The sequence below is a fragment of the Oncorhynchus gorbuscha genome, linkage group LG02 (genome assembly GCF_021184085.1).
Source record: "Oncorhynchus gorbuscha isolate QuinsamMale2020 ecotype Even-year linkage group LG02, OgorEven_v1.0, whole genome shotgun sequence".
NCBI classification, from domain to species: Eukaryota; Metazoa; Chordata; class Actinopteri; order Salmoniformes; family Salmonidae; genus Oncorhynchus; species Oncorhynchus gorbuscha.
Window position 1 is genome coordinate 108977525 of NC_060174.1, and position 20880 is coordinate 108998404.

General features: G+C 45.8%; 2 protein-coding genes across 2 annotated transcripts in view; one reads left to right on the forward strand and one right to left on the reverse strand.

Annotated features, from left to right (window-relative positions):
* Positions 1 to 20880, forward strand: part of LOC124015443 (mucin-2-like) — a 312521-nt gene that overhangs the window by 181929 nt on the left and 109712 nt on the right. The window lies entirely within an intron of this gene.
* Positions 1 to 20880, reverse strand: part of LOC123990952 (serine/threonine-protein kinase DCLK1-like) — an 84012-nt gene that overhangs the window by 4930 nt on the left and 58202 nt on the right. The window contains exon 3 of the mRNA XM_046292006.1: positions 17387 to 17486. Coding sequence (XP_046147962.1) covers positions 17387 to 17486 — 100 coding nt within the window. The remainder of the gene's footprint in view (positions 1 to 17386; positions 17487 to 20880) is intronic.

Sequence of the window (20880 nt, forward strand, 5' to 3'; positions counted from 1 at the left end):
CACAAATGACTGAGGACAATAGAGGACGATACTGCCACTACTGTTGGCCATATCTTCAATTATATAGTAAATCCCCCTTAAAGCCTTTTTCAGGATTGGTGGGTCCCTTGCGGGACAGGTAATGTGGGCTAATGCCTACCCCTTTCCATCAATTTGTATAGCAGACCCTCATGCCAAATTGAATTGAAGGCTTTTTGGAAATCAACCAAGCATGAGAAGACTTGGCCGTTGTTTTGATAAGTTAGTATGTGAATTAAAGAGTGCAGGGTGAATACGTGGTCTGTCGCATGGTATCTTGGTAAAAAGCCCATTTGACATTTATTCAGTACATTATTTTCACTGAGGAAATGTAACAGTCTGCTGTTAATGATAATGCAGTGGATATCCCCAAGGTTGCTGTTGACGAATATCCCACGGTAGTTATTCAGGTCAAATTTGTCTCCACTTTTGTGGAATGGGGTGATCAGGCTTTGGTTCCAAATATTAGGGAAGATGCTAGAGCTGAGGATGATGTTAAATAGTTTTATCTATATTTTATCATTTCTTCTAGTATACCGTCAACACCACGGGCCTTTTGAGGTTGGAAGGTTTGTATTTTGTCCTTTAGTTCAATCAAGGTTATCGGAGAATCCAGTGGGTTCTGGAATCCAGTGGGTTCTGGAATCCAGTGGGTTCTGGAATCCAGTGGGTTCTGGTCGTCTTTAATAGTTGATTCTAAGATTTGTATTTGATCATGTTTATGTTTTTGCTGTTTGTTATAGGGCCAATCAGATTGGAGAAGTGGTTTACCCATACATCTCCGTTTTGGAAAGATCATTCTTTGTGTTTGTAACGGTCGTCGTCTGAAGGAGGTGAGGACCAAAGTGCAGCGTGGGTAAGTGTTCATATCTTTTAATTAAGTAACTGAACAAAACAATAAACGACCAACGAACAGTCCTGTGAATTACAAAAAAAACACTAAACAGGAAAATAAACACAAGTGGGAAATCAGAGGCAACTCACGACACCTGCCTCTGATTGAGAACCTTACCAGGCCAAACACAACATAGAAAACGGAACATAGACAACCCACCCAACTCACGCCCTGACCATACTAAAACAAAGACATAACAAAAGACAACCCACCCAACTCCGCCCTGACCATACTAAAACAAAGACAACCCACCCAACTCACGCCCTGACCATACTAAAACAAAGACAACCCACCCAACTCACGCCCTGACCATACTAAAACAAAGACAACCCACCCAACTCACGCCCTGACCATACTAAAACAAAGACATAATAAAAGACAACCCACCCAACTCACGCCCTGACCATACTAAAACAAAGACAACCCACCCAACTCACGCCCTGACCATACTAAAACAAAGACATAACAAAAGACAACCCACCCAACTCCCTGACCATACTAAAACAAAGACAACCCACCCAACTCACGCCCTGACCATACTAAAACAAAGACAACCCACCCAACTCACTCCCTGACCATACTAAAACAAAGACAACCCACCCAACTCACCCACCCAACTCCGCCCTGACCATACTAAAACAAAGACAACCCACCCAACTCACGCCCTGACCATACTAAAACAAAGACAACCCACCCAACTCACGCCCTGACCATACTAAAACAAAGACATAATAAAAGACAACCCACCCAACTCACGCCCTGACCATACTAAAACAAAGACAACCCACCCAACTCACGCCCTGACCATACTAAAACAAAGACAACCCACCCAACTCACGCCCTGACCATACTAAAACAAAGACAACCCACCCAACTCACGCCCTGACCATACTAAAACAAAGACAACCCACCCAACTCACGCCCTGACCATACTAAAACAAAGACAACCCACCCAACTCACTCCCTGACCATACTAAAACAAAGACAACCCACCCAACTCACGCCCTGACCATACTAAAACAAAGACAACCCACCCAACTCACGCCCTGACCATACTAAAACAAAGACATAATAAAATAACTAAGGTCAGAACGTGTTGTTGTTTGTTTAGTGTTTTCCAATTTTCCCAGAAGTGGTTTGATTCTATGGAATACATTGAGCTGATTTCTGACGTGCTGTTCCTTCTTTTTCCGTAGTGTATTTCTGTATTGTTTTAGTGATTCACCATAGTGAAGGCGTTGACTCAGGTTTTCTGGGTCTCTATGTTTTTGGTTGGACAGGTTTCTCAATTTCTTTCTTAGGTTTCTGCATTCTTCATCAAACCATTTGTCATTGTTGTTCATTTTCTTAGGTTGTCTGCCTGAAATGTTTAGACTTGATAGAGAAGCTGAGAGGTCAAATATACTGTTAAGATGTTTTACTGCCAAGTTTACACCTTCCCTATTGCAGTGGAACGTTTTGTCCAGGAAGTTGTCTAAAAGGGATTGAATTTGTTGTTCCCTAATTGTGCTGAGAGTGTCAGGTTCTTGTCCGGTTCTGGCATTTAGGTCGCCACAGACTAGTACATGTCCCTGTGCCTGAATATGATTGATTTCCCCCTCCAGGATGGAGAAGCTGTCTTCATTAAAGTATGGGGATTCTAGTGGGGGGATATAGGTAGCACACAGGAGGACATTTTCTCTTTTGAGATCATTTCCTTTTGAATTTCTAGCCAATTGTAAAATGTTCCAGTTTTGATTAATTTAGTAGAGTGAGTTAGGTCTGCTCTATACCAAATGATCATACCCCCTGAGTCCCTCCCCTGTTTCACACCTGGTATATTGGTGGATGGGACACACCTGGTATATTGGTGGATGGGACACACCTGGTATACCTGGTATATTGGTGGATGGGACACACCTGGTATATTGGTGGATGGGACACACCTGGTATATTGGTGGATGGGACACACCTGGTATACCTGGTATATTGGTGGATGGGACACACCTGGTATATTGGTGGATGGGACACACCTGGTATATTGGTTGATGGGACACACAGTATTGTGGATGGGACACACCTGGTATATTGGTGGATGGGACACACCTGGTAATTGGTGGATGGGACACACCTGGATATTGGTGGATGGAACACACCTGGTATATTGGTGGGTGGGACACACCTGGTATATTGGTGGATGGGACACACCTGGTATATTGGTGGATGGGACAACACCTGGTATATTGGTGGATGGGACACACCTGGTATATTGGTGGATGGGACACACCTGGTATATTGGTGGATGGGACACACCTGGTATATTGGTGGATGGGACACACCTGGTATATTGGTGGATGGGACACACCTGGTATATTGGTGGATGGGACACACCTGGTATATTGGTGGATGGGACACACCTGGTATATTGGTGGGTGGGACTAGGTAGGACAGTTTGGGAGCTAGAGAACCTCTGAATTCAGACTTATATCTTTTAATCAGCTGTACAGAAGGGACACGGAAAAGCACAGAGGGAGTTACACTCTATGCAGTCAGCGACAATACAATGACAATACAATAACACACACGGGGGGCCGAGAGAAGTGAAGTGGCAGTCAGGCTTTTGTCCTGACTCCTACACACTATGAGATGGATCAGGAGGGGATGTCAGCTAGTGTCACATCATCACTTCTCCCCACTGAGAGAGACAGAGAGAGAGAGACAGAGAGAGAGACAAGGAGAGAGACAGAGAGAGAGAGAGACAGAGAGAGAGAGAGACAATGAGAGAGACAGAGAGAGAGAGAAGGAGAGAGACAGAGAGAGAGACAATGAGAGAGACAGAGAGAGAGAGACAGAGAGAGAGACAAGGAGAGAGACAGAGAGAGAGACAATGAGAGAGACAGAGAGAGAGAGACAGAGAGAGAGACAAGGAGAGAGACAGAGACAATGAGAGAGACAGAGAGAGAGACAAGGAGAGAGACAGAGAGAGAGAGAAACAGAGAGAGAGACAAGGAGAGAGACAGAGAGAGAGAGACAGAGAGAGAGAGAGAGAGAGACTGGGTGAAATACCACAGTGTGCATCACAGCAGCAAGATCTGTGACCTGTTGGCACAAGTAAAGGGCAACCAGTGACGAACAAACACCATTGTAAATACAACCCATATTTATGCTTATTTATTTTATATTGTGTCCTTTACCATTTGTACATTGTTAAAACACTGTATATATATAATATGACATTTGTAATGTCTTTATTGTTTTGAAACTTCTGTATGTGTAATGTTTACTGTTAATTTTTATTGTTTATTTCACTTTATATATTATCTACCTCACTTGCTTTGGCAATGTTAACACATGTTTCCCATGCCAATAAAGCCCCTTGAATTGAATTGAATTGAGAGAGAGACATACACCAGCCACCCTGATAGCCCTTCTGACAACCCCCTCACACCCACTGAGGACAAACACAAGACACAGATTGTACTACTTATGGACTCAAATGGGAAATATATAGAAGAAAAAAACCTTTTCCCAAACACTGTGTGTCTAAACTCTGGTGTCCAAACACCCAGCGCGCCCTAGACCTTCTGTCTGAGGACCAACTAGGTTCACCCAGCGCGCCCTAGACCTTCTGTCTGAGGACCAACTAGGTTCACCCAGCGCGCCCTAGACCTTCTGTCTGAGGCCAAACTAGGTTCACCCAGCGCGCCCTAGACCTTCTGTCTGAGGCCAAACTAGGTTCACCCAGCGCGCCCTAGACCTTCTGTCTGAGGCCAAACTAGGTTCACCCAGCGCACCCTAGACCTTCTGTCTGAGGACCAACTAGGTTCACCCAGCGCGCCCTAGACCTTCTGTCTGAGGACCAACTAGGTTCACCCAGCGCGCCCTAGACCTTCTGTCTGAGGCCAAACTAGGTTCACCCAGCGCGCCCTAGACCTTCTGTCTGAGGCCAAACTAGGTTCACCCAGCGCGCCCTAGACCTTCTGTCTGAGGCCAAACTAGGTTCACTTCTGTCAGCCAAACTAGGTTCACCCTAGACCTTCTGTCTGAGGCCAAACTAGGTTCACCCAGCGCACCCTAGACCTTCTGTCTGAGGACCAACTAGGTTCAGCGCCCCAGCGCAGGTTCACCCTAGACCTTCTGTCTGAGGACCAACTAGGTTCACCCAGCGCGCCCTAGACCTTCTGTCTGAGGACCAACTAGGTTCACCCAGCGCACCCTAGACCTTCTGTCTGAGGACCAACTAGGTTCACCCAGCGCGCCCTAGACCTTCTGTCTGAGGACCAACTAGGTTCACCCAGCGCCCTAGACCTTCTGTCTGAGGACCAACTAGGTTCACCCAGCGCGCCCTTGACCTTCTGTCTGAGGACCAACTAGGTTCACCCAGCCACATAATAATACACACAGGCACAAATGACCTGAGAGCACAGCAGGAAAGGGTGGCCACAGCACTGAAGGGAGTGATTGAAAAGGTCTTCTTCTACTTTCCCCAACGCACAAGTGGTTTTCTCCACCCTGCTACCACGAACATACTTCCACCCTGCCACAATACAGCGGGTAAACGCAAGTATTTCCTGTGACTGTGCCTCAAAATGGTCCTTCTGTAGCTCAGTTGGTAGAGCATGGCGCTTGTAACGCCAGGGTAGTGGGTTCAATCCCCGGGACCACCCATACATAGAATGTATGCACACATGACTGTAAGTCGCTTTGGATAAAAGCGTCTGCTAAATAGCATATATTATTATTATTATATATTAAATGTTTTCCTGGCCCACCACTCCACCCTGGACTTGAACAGCCTCTATGACCAGGTCCACCTCTACAAGGCAACAGTGCCCACCTTTGCCCGAACTCTAAAGGACATCGCTCTCAAACGTATCCCCAACACTTCACACAGGAGCAACAGATCAATAGACACCCCACTCAGACCAGTGAGACACCCTCCCAGACCTGCAGGACCCCCCCCTGGACCTACACATAGAGGACCCACGCCAAGAGGAATTACATCCAGACCACAGTACACCCAGACACATCCACACCCCCACCCCAACCAATCAACACCCCCCCACGTCAACCATGCCCACACCCCATTTAGGCCCCCTCAGATCAGACCTATGCCCCTCCTGCCCACCCCATGCACCCCACCCCCGCAAAGAGGGCCTCAACATGGAAGACACACATACGCCCAGGTAGTGAGCAGGCAAACAGTCCCAACCCCCACTCTCACACTCGCCCAAGCCAACCACGACCAACAACATTGGACACTTTATGGAACAAAAAGCCTTCACTATATTATCCTGGAATATCCAAGGCCTGAGGTCATCTGCCTTTGGCCTAAAGAGCAGGAACCCGGACTTCACCAAAAAATCAGTAATACAGACATTGTCATCCTACAAGAAACATGGTATAGAGGAGATGGACCCACTGGTTGCCCTCTAGGTTACAGAGAGCTGGTAGTCCCATCCACCACACTACCAGGTGGGTGGTATAGAGGAGACGGACCCACTGGTTGTCCTCTAGGTTACAGAGAGCTGGTAGTCCTCTAGGTTACAGAGAGCTGGTAGTCCTCTAGGTTACAGAGAGCTGGTTGTCCTCTAGGTTACAGAGAGCTGGTAGTCCTCTAGGTTACAGAGAGCTGGTAGTCCTCTAGGTTACAGAGAGCTGGTTGTCCTCTAGGTTACAGAGAGCTGGTAGTCCTCTAGGTTACAGAGAGCTGGTAGTCCTCTAGGTTACAGAGAGCTGGTAGTCCTCTAGGTTACAGAGAGCTGGTAGTCCTCTAGGTTACAGAGAGCTGGTAGTCTTCTAGGTTACAGAGAGCTGGTAGTCCCATCCACCACACTACCAGGTGGGTGGTATAGAGGAGATGGACCCAATGGTTGCCCTCTAGGTTACAGAGAGCTGGTAGTCCCATCCACCAAACTACCAGGTGGGTGGTATAGAGGAGATGGACCCACTGGTTGCCCTCTAGGTTACAGAGAGCTGGTAGTCCCATCCACCACACTACCAGGTGGGTGGTATAGAGGAGACGGACCCACTGGTTGTCCTCTAGGTTACAGAGAGCTGGTAGTCCTCTAGGTTACAGAGAGCTGGTAGTCCTCTAGGTTACAGAGAGCTGGTAGTCCCATCCACCACACTACCAGATGGGTGGTATAGAGGAGATGGACCCACTGGTAGTCCTCTAGGTTACAGAGAGCTGGTAGTCCTCTAGGTTACAGAGAGCTGGTAGTCCCATCCACCACACTACCAGGTGGGTGGTATAGAGGAGATGGACCCACTGGTTGTCCTCTAGGTTACAGAGATCTGGTAGTCCTCTAGGTTACAGAGAGCTGGTAGTCCTCTAGGTTACAGAGAGCTGGTAGTCCTCTAGGTTACAGAGAGCTGGTAGTCCTCTAGGTTACAGAGAGCTGGTAGTCCTCTAGGTTACAGAGAGCTGGTAGTCCTCTAGGTTACAGAGAGCTGGTAGTCCCATCCACCACACTACCAGGTGGGTGGTATAGAGGAGACGGACCCACTGGTTGCCCTCTAGGTTACAGAGAGCTGGTAGTCCTCTAGGTTACAGAGAGCTGGTAGTCCCATCCACCACACTACCAGGTGGGTGGTATAGAGGAGATGGACCCACTGGTTGCCCTCTAGGTTACAGAGAGCTGGTAGTCCCATCCACCACACTACCAGGTGGGAAACAGGGAAGGGACTCAAGGGGTATGCTAATTTGGTATAGAACAAACACCATAAATACAACCCATATTTATGTTTATTTATTGTATCTTGTGTCCTTTAACCATTTGTACATTGTTAAAACACTGTATATATATAATATGACATTTGTAATGTCTTTATTCTTTTGGAACTTCTGTGAGTGTAATGTTTACTGTTCATTTTAATTGTTTCTTTCACTTTTGTATATTATCGACTTCACTTGCTTTGGCAATGTTAACATATATTTCCCATGACAATAAAGCCCCTTGAATTGAAATAGAGAGATGAACATGAGCAGGTGAATAGGATCTGTGAGATTAATAGGTTCTGTGATGTGGAGCAGGTGTTAGAGTAGTAGAGTAGTAGAGTAGTAGGGTAGTAGAGTAGTAGGGTAGTAGAGTAGTAGGGTAGTAGAGTAGTAGGGTAGTAGAGTAGTAGGGTAGTAGAGTAGTAGAGTAGTAGAGTAGTAGGGTAGTAGAGTAGTAGGTTAGTAGAGTAGTAGGGTAGTAGAGTAGTAGGGTAGTAGAGTAGTAGGGTAGTAGGTAGTAGAGTAGTAGGATAGTAGAGTAGTAGAGTAGTAGGGTAGTAGAGTAGTAGAGTAGTAGGGTAGTAGAGTAGTAGAGTAGTAGGGTAGTAGAGTAGTAGAGTAGTAGATTCTGTAAGATGTTCTGATCATCTACAGAGTTAGTTGAAGATGTTAGAGGGAGAGATTCATCGTCTGGAATATGATGGAGAGGTGGAAGATGAGTAGATGGAGAGATGGAGAAATGGCGAGGTGGAAGATGAGGAGCTAGAGAGAAGAGTAGATGGAGAGATGGAAGATGGAGAGATGGAAGATGGAGAAATGGCGAGGTGGAAGATGAGGAGCTAGAGAGAAGAGTAGATGGAGAGATGGAAGATGGAGAGATGGAAGATGGAGAAATGGCGAGGTGGAAGATGAGGAGCTAGAGAGAAGAGTAGATGGAGAGATGGAAGATGAGTAGATGGAGAGATGGAGAGATGAGTAGATGGAGAGATGAGTAGATGGAGAGATGGAGAGATGAGTAGATGGAGAGATGGAGAGATGAGAAGATGGAGAGATGGAGAGATGGAGAGATGAGTAGATGAGTAGATGAGTAGATGAGTAGTTGGAGAGATGAGTAGATGGAGAGATGAGGAGATGAGTAGATGGAGAGATGAGGAGATGGAGAGATGAGGAGATGGAGAGATGAGGAGATGAGTAGATGGAGAGATGAGTAGATGGAGAGATGAGGAGATGAGTAGATGGAGAGATGAGGAGATGGAGAGATGAGGAGATGGAGAGATGAGGAGATGAGTAGATGGAGAGATGAGGAGATGAGTAGATGAGTAGATGGAGAGATGGAGAGATGAGTAGATGGAGAGATGAGTAGATGGAGAGATGAGTAGATGGAGAGATGAGTAGATGGAGAGATGAGGAGATGAGTAGATGGAGAGATGAGTAGATGGAGAGATGAGAGATAGAGAGATGAGGAGATGGAGAGATGAGTAGATGGAGAGATGAGTAGATGGAGAGATGAGTAGATGGAGAGATGAGTAGATGGAGAGATGAGTAGATGGAGAGATGAGGAGATGAGTAGATGGAGAGATGAGTAGATGGAGAGATGAGGAGATAGAGAGATGAGGAGATGGAGAGATGAGTAGATGGAGAGATGAGTAGATGGAGAGATGAGTAGATGGAGAGATGAGGAGATGAGTAGATGGAGAGATGAGTAGATGGAGAGATGAGGAGATGAGTAGATGAGTAGATGAGTAGATGGAGAGATGGAGAGATGAGTAGATGGAGAGATGAGTAGATGGAGAGATGAGGAGATGGAGAGATGAGGAGATGAGTAGATGGAGAGATGAGTAGATGGAGAGATGAGTAGATGGAGAGATGAGGAGATGGAGAGATGAGGAGATGAGTAGATGGAGAGATGAGTAGATGGAGAGATGGAGAGATGAGTAGATGGAGAGATGAGGAGATGAGTAGATGGAGAGATGAGTAGATGGAGAGATGAGTAGATGGAGAGATGAGTAGATGGAGAGATGAGGAGATGGAGAGATGAGGAGATGAGTAGATGGAGAGATGAGTAGATGGAGAGATGAGGAGATGAGTAGATGGAGAGATGAGTAGATGGAGAGATGAGGAGATGAGTAGATGGAGAGATGAGTAGATGGAGAGATGAGTAGATGGAGAGATGAGGAGATGGAGAGATGAGGAGATGGAGAGATGAGGAGATGAGTAGATGGAGAGATGAGTAGATGGAGAGATGAGTAGATGGAGAGATGAGGAGATGAGTAGATGGAGAGATGAGTAGATGGAGAGATGAGGAGATGAGTAGATGGAGAGATGAGTAGATGGAGAGATGAGGAGATGAGTAGATGGAGAGATGAGGAGATGGAGAGATGAGGAGATGAGTAGATGGAGAGATGAGTAGATGGAGAGATGAGGAGATGGAGAGATGAGGAGATGGAGAGATGAGGAGATGGAGAGATGAGTAGATGAGTAGATGAGTAGATGGAGAGATGAGGAGATGGAGAGATGAGGAGATGAGTAGATGGAGAGATGAGGAGATGGAGAGATGAGTAGATGGACAGATGAGTAGATGGAGAGATGAGTAGATGGAGAGATGAGTAGATGGAGAGATGAGTAGATGGAGAGATGAGGAGAGATGAGTAGATGGAGAGATGAGTAGATGGAGAGATGAGTAGATGAGTAGATGAGTAGATGGAGAGATGGGTAGATGGAGAGATGAGGAGATGGAGAGATGAGGAGATGAGTAGATGGAGAGATGAGTAGATGGAGAGATGAGGAGATGGAGAGATGAGTAGATGGAGAGATGAGGAGATGGAGAGATGAGGAGATGAGGAGATGGAGAGATGAGGAGAGATGAGGAGATGGAGAGATGAGGAGATGAGTAGATGAGTAGATGGAGAGATGAGGAGATGAGTAGATGGAGAGATGAGGAGATGGAGAGATGAGTAGATGGAGAGATGGAGAGATGAGTAGATGGAGAGATGAGTAGATGAGTAGATGAGTAGATGGAGAGATGAGTAGATGGAGAGATGAGTAGATGGAGAGATGAGTAGATGGAGAGATGAGTAGATGGAGAGATGAGTAGATGAGTAGATGGAGAGATGAGGAGATGGAGAGATGAGTAGATGGAGAGATGAGTAGATGGAGAGATGAGTAGATGGAGAGATGAGTAGATGGAGAGATGAGTAGATGAGGAGATGAGTAGATGGAGAGATGAGTAGATGGAGAGATGAGTAGATGGAGGATGAGTAGATGAGTAGATGGAGAGATGAGTAGATGGAGAGATGAGTAGATGAGTAGATGGAGAGATGAGTAGATGGAGAGATGAGTAGATGAGTAGATGGAGAGATGAGTAGATGGAGAGATGAGTAGATGGAGAGATGAGTAGATGGAGAGATGAGTAGATGGAGAGATGAGTAGATGGAGAGATGAGTAGATGGAGAGATGAGAGATGAGTAGATGGAGAGATGAGTAGATGAGTAGATGGAGAGATGAGTAGATGGAGAGATGAGTAGATGGAGAGATGAGTAGATGGAGAGATGAGTAGATGGAGAGATGAGTAGATGGAGAGATGAGGAGATGAGTAGATGGAGAGATGAGTAGATGGAGAGATGAGGAGATGGAGAGATGAGTAGATGGAGAGATGAGGAGATGGAGAGATGAGTAGATGGAGAGATGAGGAGATGGAGAGATGAGTAGATGGAGAGATGAGTAGATGGAGAGATGAGTAGATGGAGAGATGAGGAGATGAGTAGATGGAGAGATGAGTAGATGGAGAGATGAGGAGATGGAGAGATGAGGAGATGAGTAGATGAGTAGATGAGTAGATGGAGAGATGGAGAGATGAGTAGATGGAGAGATGAGTAGATGGAGAGATGAGTAGATGGAGAGATGAGGAGATGAGTAGATGGAGAGATGAGTAGATGGAGAGATGAGGAGATAGAGAGATGAGGAGATGGAGAGATGAGTAGATGGAGAGATGAGTAGATGGAGAGATGAGTAGATGGAGAGATGAGGAGATGAGTAGATGGAGAGATGAGTAGATGGAGAGATGAGGAGATGAGTAGATGAGTAGATGAGTAGATGGAGAGATGGAGAGATGAGTAGATGGAGAGATGAGTAGATGGAGAGATGAGGAGATGGAGAGATGAGGAGATGAGTAGATGGAGAGATGAGTAGATGGAGAGATGAGTAGATGGAGAGATGAGGAGATGGAGAGATGAGGAGATGAGTAGATGGAGAGATGAGTAGATGGAGAGATGGAGAGATGAGTAGATGGAGAGATGAGGAGATGAGTAGATGGAGAGATGAGTAGATGGAGAGATGAGTAGATGGAGAGATGAGTAGATGGAGAGATGAGGAGATGGAGAGATGAGGAGATGAGTAGATGGAGAGATGAGTAGATGGAGAGATGAGGAGATGAGTAGATGGAGAGATGAGTAGATGGAGAGATGAGGAGATGAGTAGATGGAGAGATGAGTAGATGGAGAGATGAGTAGATGGAGAGATGAGGAGATGGAGAGATGAGGAGATGGAGAGATGAGGAGATGAGTAGATGGAGAGATGAGTAGATGGAGAGATGAGTAGATGGAGAGATGAGGAGATGAGTAGATGGAGAGATGAGTAGATGGAGAGATGAGGAGATGAGTAGATGGAGAGATGAGTAGATGGAGAGATGAGGAGATGAGTAGATGGAGAGATGAGGAGATGGAGAGATGAGGAGATGAGTAGATGGAGAGATGAGTAGATGGAGAGATGAGGAGATGGAGAGATGAGGAGATGGAGAGATGAGGAGATGGAGAGATGAGTAGATGAGTAGATGAGTAGATGGAGAGATGAGGAGATGGAGAGATGAGAGATGAGTAGATGGAGAGATGATGAGGAGATGGAGAGATGAGTAGATGGACAGATGAGTAGATGGAGAGATGAGTAGATGGAGAGATGAGTAGATGGAGAGATGAGTAGATGGAGAGATGAGGAGAGATGAGTAGATGGAGAGATGAGTAGATGGAGAGATGAGTAGATGAGTAGATGAGTAGATGGAGAGATGGGTAGATGGAGAGATGAGGAGATGGAGAGATGAGGAGATGAGTAGATGGAGAGATGAGTAGATGGAGAGATGAGGAGATGGAGAGATGAGTAGATGGAGAGATGAGGAGATGGAGAGATGAGGAGATGAGGAGATGGAGAGATGAGGAGAGATGAGGAGATGGAGAGATGAGGAGATGAGTAGATGAGTAGATGGAGAGATGAGGAGATGAGTAGATGGAGAGATGAGGAGATGGAGAGATGAGTAGATGGAGAGATGGAGAGATGAGTAGATGGAGAGATGAGTAGATGAGTAGATGAGTAGATGGAGAGATGAGTAGATGGAGAGATGAGTAGATGGAGAGATGAGTAGATGGAGAGATGAGTAGATGGAGAGATGAGTAGATGAGTAGATGGAGAGATGAGGAGATGGAGAGATGAGTAGATGGAGAGATGAGTAGATGGAGAGATGAGTAGATGGAGAGATGAGTAGATGGAGAGATGAGTAGATGAGGAGATGAGTAGATGGAGAGATGAGTAGATGGAGAGATGAGTAGATGGAGGATGAGTAGATGAGTAGATGGAGAGATGAGTAGATGGAGAGATGAGTAGATGAGTAGATGGAGAGATGAGTAGATGGAGAGATGAGTAGATGAGTAGATGGAGAGATGAGTAGATGGAGAGATGAGTAGATGGAGAGATGAGTAGATGGAGAGATGAGTAGATGGAGAGATGAGTAGATGGAGAGATGAGTAGATGGAGAGATGAGGAGATGAGTAGATGGAGAGATGAGTAGATGAGTAGATGGAGAGATGAGTAGATGGAGAGATGAGTAGATGGAGAGATGAGTAGATGGAGAGATGAGTAGATGGAGAGATGAGTAGATGGAGAGATGAGGAGATGAGTAGATGGAGAGATGAGTAGATGGAGAGATGAGGAGATGGAGAGATGAGTAGATGGAGAGATGAGGAGATGGAGAGATGAGTAGATGGAGAGATGAGGAGATGGAGAGATGAGTAGATGGAGAGATGAGTAGATGGAGAGATGAGTAGATGGAGAGATGAGGAGATGAGTAGATGGAGAGATGAGTAGATGGAGAGATGAGGAGATGGAGAGATGAGGAGATGAGTAGATGAGTAGATGAGTAGATGGAGAGATGGAGAGATGAGTAGATGGAGAGATGAGTAGATGGAGAGATGAGTAGATGGAGAGATGAGTAGATGGAGAGATGAGGAGATGAGTAGATGGAGAGATGAGTAGATGGAGAGATGAGGAGATGAGCAGATGGAGAGATGAGTAGATGGAGAGATGAGGAGATGAGTAGATGGAGAGATGAGTAGATGGAGAGATGGAGAGATGAGTAGATGACTAGATGGAGAGATGAGTAGATGGAGAGATGAGGAGATGGAGAGATGAGGAGATGAGTAGATGGAGAGATGAGTAGATGGAGAGATGAGGAGATGAGTAGATGGAGAGATGAGGAGATGGAGAGATGAGGAGATGAGTAGATGGAGAGATGAGGAGATGGAGAGATGAGGAGATGAGTAGATGGAGAGATGAGTAGATGGAGAGATGAGGAGATGAGTAGATGGAGAGATGAGTAGATGGAGAGATGAGGAGATGAGTAGATGGAGAGATGAGTAGATGGAGAGATGAGTAGATGAGGAGATGCAGAGATGAGGAGATGAGTAGATGGAGAGATGAGTAGATGGAGAGATGGAGAGATGAGTAGATGGAGAGATGAGGAGATGAGTAGATGGAGAGATGAGTAGATGGAGAGATGAGTAGATGGAGAGATGAGGAGATGGAGAGATGAGGAGATGAGTAGATGGAGAGATGAGTAGATGGAGAGATGAGGAGATGAGTAGATGGAGAGATGAGTAGATGGAGAGATGAGGAGATGAGTAGATGGAGAGATGAGTAGATGGAGAGATGAGTAGATGGAGAGATGAGGAGATGGAGAGATGAGGAGATGGAGAGATGAGGAGATGGTGAGATGAGTAGATGAGTAGATGAGTAGATGGAGAGATGAGGAGATGGAGAGATGAGGAGATGAGTAGATGGAGAGATGAGGAGATGGAGAGATGAGTAGATGGAGAGATGAGTAGATGGAGAGATGAGTAGATGGAGAGATGAGGAGATGAGTAGATGGAGAGATGAGTAGATGAGTAGATGAGTAGATGGAGAGATGAGGAGATGGAGAGATGAGGAGATTAGTAGATGGAGAGATGAGGAGATGGAGAGATGAGTAGATGGAGAGATGAGGAGATGGACAGATGAGTAGATGGAGAGATGAGGAGATGAGTAGATGGAGAGATGAGTAGATGGAGAGATGGAGAGATGAGTAGATGGAGAGATGAGTAGATGAGTAGATGAGTAGATGGAGAGATGAGTAGATGGAGAGATGAGTAGATGGAGAGATGAGGAGATGAGTAGATGGAGAGATGAGGAGATGGAGAGATGAGGAGATGGAGAGATGAGTAGATGGAGAGATGAGGAGATGGAGAGATGAGTAGATGGAGAGATGAGTAGATGGAGAGATGAGGAGATGGAGAGATGAGTAGATGGAGAGATGAGGAGATGGAGAGATGAGTAGATGAGTAGATGGAGAGATGGAGAGATGAGGAGATGAGTAGATGGAGAGATGGAGAGATGAGGAGGTGAGTAGATGAGTAGATGGAGAGATGGAGAGATGAGGAGATGAGTAGATGGAGAGATGAGTAGATGGAGAGATGAGTAGATGGAGAGATGAGGAGATGGAGAGATGAGGAGATGGAGAGATGAGGAGATGGAGAGATGAGGAGATGAGGAGATGGAGAGATGAGGAGAGATGAGGAGATGGAGAGATGAGTAGATGGAGAGATTAAGGGCAACATAACCACTCAGGTCCTGGGAACTTTCCATATAGACAGACACAGGGACATCTATAGGGTTAGGGTTATATAGACAGACACAGGGACATCTATAGGGTTAGGGTAATATAGACAGACACAGGGACATCTATAGGGTTAGGGTTATATAGACAGACACAGGGACATCTATAGGGTTAGGGTTATATAGACAGACACAGGGACATCTATAGGGTTAGGGTTATATAGACAGACACAGGGACATCTATAGGGTTAGGGTTATATAGACAGACACAGGGACATCTATAGGGTTAGGGTTAGACACAGACACAGGGACATCTATAGGGTTAGGGTTATATAGACAGACACAGGGACATCTATAGGGTTAGGGTTAGACACAGACACAGGGACATCTATAGGGTTAGGGTTATATAGACAGACACAGGGACATCTATAGGGTTAGGGTTAGACACAGACACAGGGACATCTATAGGGTTAGGGTTATATAGACAGACACAGGGACATCTATAGGGTTAGGGTTAGACACAGACACAGGGACATCTATAGGGTTAGGGTTATATAGACAGACACAGGGACATCTATAGGGTTAGGGTTAGACACAGACACAGGGACATCTATAGGGTTAGGGTCATATAGACAGACACAGGGACATCTATAGGGTTAGGGTTAGACACAGACACAGGGACATCTATAGGGTTAGGGTTATATAGACAGACACAGGGACATCTATAGGGTTAGGGTTATATAGACAGACACAGGGACATCTATAGGGTTAGGGTTATATAGACAGACACAGGGACATCTATAGGGTTAGGGTTATATAGACAGACACAGGGACATCTATAGGGTTAGGGTTATATAGACAGACACAGGGACATCTATAGGGTTAGGGTTATATAGACAGACACAGGGACATCTATAGGGTTAGGGCTATATAGACAGACACAGGGACATCTATAGGGTTAGGGTTATATAGACAGACACAGGGACATCTATAGGGTTAGGGTTAGACACAGACACAGGGACATCTATAGGGTTAGGGTTAGACACAGACACAGGGACATCTATAGGGTTAGGGTTAGACACAGACACAGGGACATCTATAGGGTTAGGGTTAGGTTAACTTTCCATACAGGGACATCTATAGGGTTAGGGTTATATAGACAGACACAGGGACATCTATAGGGTTAGGGTTATATAGACAGACACAGGGACATCTATAGGGTTAGGGTTATATAGACAGACACAGGGACATCTATAGGGTTAGGGTTATATAGACAGACACAGGGACATCTATAGGGTTAGGGTTATATAGACAGACACAGGGACATCTATAGGGTTAGGGTTATATAGACAGACACAGGGACATCTATAGGGTTAGGGTTATATAGACAGACACAGGGACATCTATAGGGTTAGACACAGACACAGGGACATCTATAGGGTTAGGGATAGGGTTAGGGTTAGGGTTAGGGTTAGGGTTAGGGTTATATAGACAGACACAGGGACATCTATAGGGTTAGGGTTATATAGACAGACACAGGGACATCTATAGGGTTAGGGTCATATAGACAGACACAGGGACATCTATAGGGTTAGACACAGGGACATCTATAGGGTTAGGGTTAGACACAGACTGGGTTGATAAGAGAAAGCAGGCTACCAGAGAGACAGAGACAGAGACAGGATACACACACACACACACACACACACACACACACACACACACACACACACACACACACACACACACACACACACACACACACACACACACACACACACACACACACACACACACACACACACACACACACACACACACACACACACACACACACACACACAGGAAGTAGTGTATCTCACCGCTCTCTTCCAGCTGGAAGTCGTCTTGGTAACGGTATTTCTCCGGTCCACACGCTACGAAGATGTCCTCGTCACCGAAGAAGTCTTGGAGACATGTCACCTGGAGGAACACACAGAGACTGGAGGGTTAGAGGTCAAATGCAGACTGGAGGGCTAGAGGTCATATACAGACTGGAGTGTTAGAGGTCATATACAGATTGGAGGGTTAGAGGTCATATACAGACTGGATGGTTAAAGGTCATATACAGACTGGAGGGTTAGAGGTCATATACAGACTGGAGGGTTAGAGGTCATATACAGACTGGATGGTTAGAGGTCATATACAGACTGGAGGGTTAGAGGTCATATACAGACTGGATGGTTAGAGGTCATATACAGATTTCACGGTGAGAGTTGAAATACAGACTGGAGGGTTAGAGGTCATATACAGACTGGAGGGTTAGAGGTCATATACAGACTGGAGGGTTAGAGGTCATATACAGACTGGAGGGTTAGAGGTCATATACAGATTGGAGGGTTAGAGGTCATATACAGACTGGATGGTTAGAGATCATATACAGACTGGAGGGTTAGAGGTCATATACAGACTGGATGGTTAGAGATCATATACAGACTGGAGGGTTAGAGGTCATATACAGACTGGAGGGTTAGAGGTCATATACAGATTTCACGGTGAGAGTTGAAATACAGACTGGAGGGTTAGAGGTCATATACAGACTGGAGGGTTAGAGGTCATATACAGACTGGAGGGTTAGAGGTCATATACAGATTGGAGGGTTAGAGGTCATATACAGATTGGAGGGTTAGAGGTCATATACAGACTGTAGGGTTAGAGGTCATATACAGATTGGAGGGTTAGAGCTCATATACAGACTGGAGGGTTAGAGGTCATATACAGATTGGAGGGTTAGAGTTCATATACAAACTGGAGGGTTAGAGGTCATATACAGACTGGAGGGTTAGAGGTCATATACAGATTGGAGGGTTAGAGGTCATATACAGACTGGATGGTTAGAGGTCATATACAGACTGGAGGGTTAGAGTTCATATACAAACTGGAGGGTTAGAGGTCATATACAGACTGGAGGGTTAGAGGTCATATACAGATTGGAGGGTTAGAGGTCATATACAGACTGGATGGTTAGAGGTCATATACAGACTGGAGGGTTAGAGGTCATATACAGACTGGAGAGTTAGAGAAATTCCACAGTGTGCCATCACAGCAGCAAGATTTGTGACCTGTTGCAACACATTTCTGTATTTCTGTTGATTTATTTTCCCTTTTGTACTTTAACTATTTGCACATCATTACAACACTGTACATAGATATAACATGACATTTGAAATGTCTTTATTAATTTGGAACTTTTGTGTGTGTAATGTTTACTATTCATTTTAATAGTTTATTTCACCTTTGAAATCAGGAAACTATGAGTAACCACATACACACAGAGAGAGAGAAGGCTGTGAAATGGCGGTTGCCACGGTGACGCTGTGACCCTTCGTGGGCGGCGGTCGTCACCTCAACACACTGCTACCTCAGAACAACACCCAGATCATCCGAATTAGATGTTCTGGTGTCAATCATTCAGGAAACCCAGTTGAGTTACACAACATCCACCGATATGAGAGAGAGACAGGTGGAGGGGGGAGAGAGATGGGGGAGGGAGAGAGAGAGAGAGAGAGAGAGAGAGAGAGAGAGAGAGAGAGAGAGAGAGAGAGAGAGAGAGAGAGAGAGAGAGAGAGAGAGAGAGAGAGAGAGAGAGAGAGAGAGAGAGAGAGAGAGATGGGGGAGAGAGATGGGGGGAGAGAGAGAGAGAGAGAGAGAGAGAGAGATGGGGGGGGAGAGAGATGGGGGCGAGAGAGAGAGATGGGGGAGAGAGATGGGGGCGAGAGAGAGAGAGAGAGAGAGAGATGGGGGGAGAGAGATGGGGAGAGAGAGAGAGAGATGGGGGGAGAGAGAGGGGGAGAGAGAGAGAGAGAGAGAGAGAGAGAGAGAGAGAGAGAGAGAGAGAGAGAGAGAGAGAGAGAGAGAGAGAGAGAGAGAGAGAGAGAGAGAGAGAGAGAGAGAGAGAGAGAGAGAGAGAGAGAGAGAGAGAGAGAGAGAGAGAGAGAGACAGAGAGAGAGAGAGAGAGAGAGAGAGAGAGAGAGAGAGAGAGAGAGAGAGAGAGAGAGAGAGAGAGAGAGAGAGAGAGAGAGAGAGAGAGAGAGAGAGAGAGAGACAGAGAGAGAGAGAGAGAGAGAGAGAGAGAGAGAGAGAGAGAGAGAGAGAGAGAGAGAGAGAGAGAGAGAGAGAGAGAGAGAGAGAGAGAGAGAGAGAGAGACAGAGAGAGAGAGAGAGAGAGAGAGAGAGAGAGAGAGAGAGAGAGAGAGAGAGAGAGAGAGAGAGAGAGAGAGAGAGAGACAGAGAGAGAGAGAGATAGGGAGAGAGAGAGAGAGAGAGAGAGAGAGGAGAGAGAGAGAGAGAGAGACAGAGAGAGAGAGAGAGAGAGAGAGAGAGAGAGAGAGAGATGGGGGGAGAGAAATAGGGCCTGAAAGGAGTGCACTATTATAAGGCATAGGGCACAAACTCTAGAGGACCTATCTGAACTGTTATAAAGGCATAGGGCACAAACTCTAGAGGACCTATCTGAACTGTTATAAAGGCATAGGGCACAAACTCTAGAGGACCTATCTGAACTGTTATAAAGGCATAGGGCACAAACTCTAGAGGACCTATCTGAACTGTTATAAAGGCATAGGGCACAAACTCTAGAGGACCTATCTGAACTGTTATAAAGGCATAGGGCACAAACTCTAGAGGACCTATCTGAACTGTTATAAAGGCATAGGGCACAAACTCTAGAGGACCTATCTGAACTGTTATAAAGGCATAGGGCACAAACTCTAGAGGACCTATCTGAACTGTTATAAAGGCATAGGGCACAAACTCTAGAGGACCTATCTGAACTGTTATAAAGGCATAGGGCACAAACTCTAGAGGACCTATCTGAACTGTTATAAAGGCATAGGGCACAAACTCTAGAGGACCTATCTGAACTGTTATAAAGGCATAGGGCACAAACTCTAGAGGACCTATCTGAACTGTTATAAAGGCATAGGGCACAAACTCTAGAGGACCTATCTGAACTGTTATAAAGGCATAGGGCACAAACTCTAGAGGACCTATCTGAACTGTTATAAAGGCATAGGGCACAAACTCTAGAGGACCTATCTGAACTGTTATAAAGGCATAGGGCACAAACTCTAGAGGACCTATCTGAACTGTTATAAAGGCATAGGGCACAAACTCTAGAGGACCTATCTGAACTGTTATAAAGGCATAGGGCACAAACTCTAGAGGACCTATCTGAACTGTTATAAAGGCATAGGGCACAAACTCTAGAGGACCTATCTGAACTGTTATAAAGGCATAGGGCACAAACTCTAGAGGACCTATCTGAACTGTTATAAAGGCATAGGGCACAAACTCTAGAGGACCTATCTGAACTGT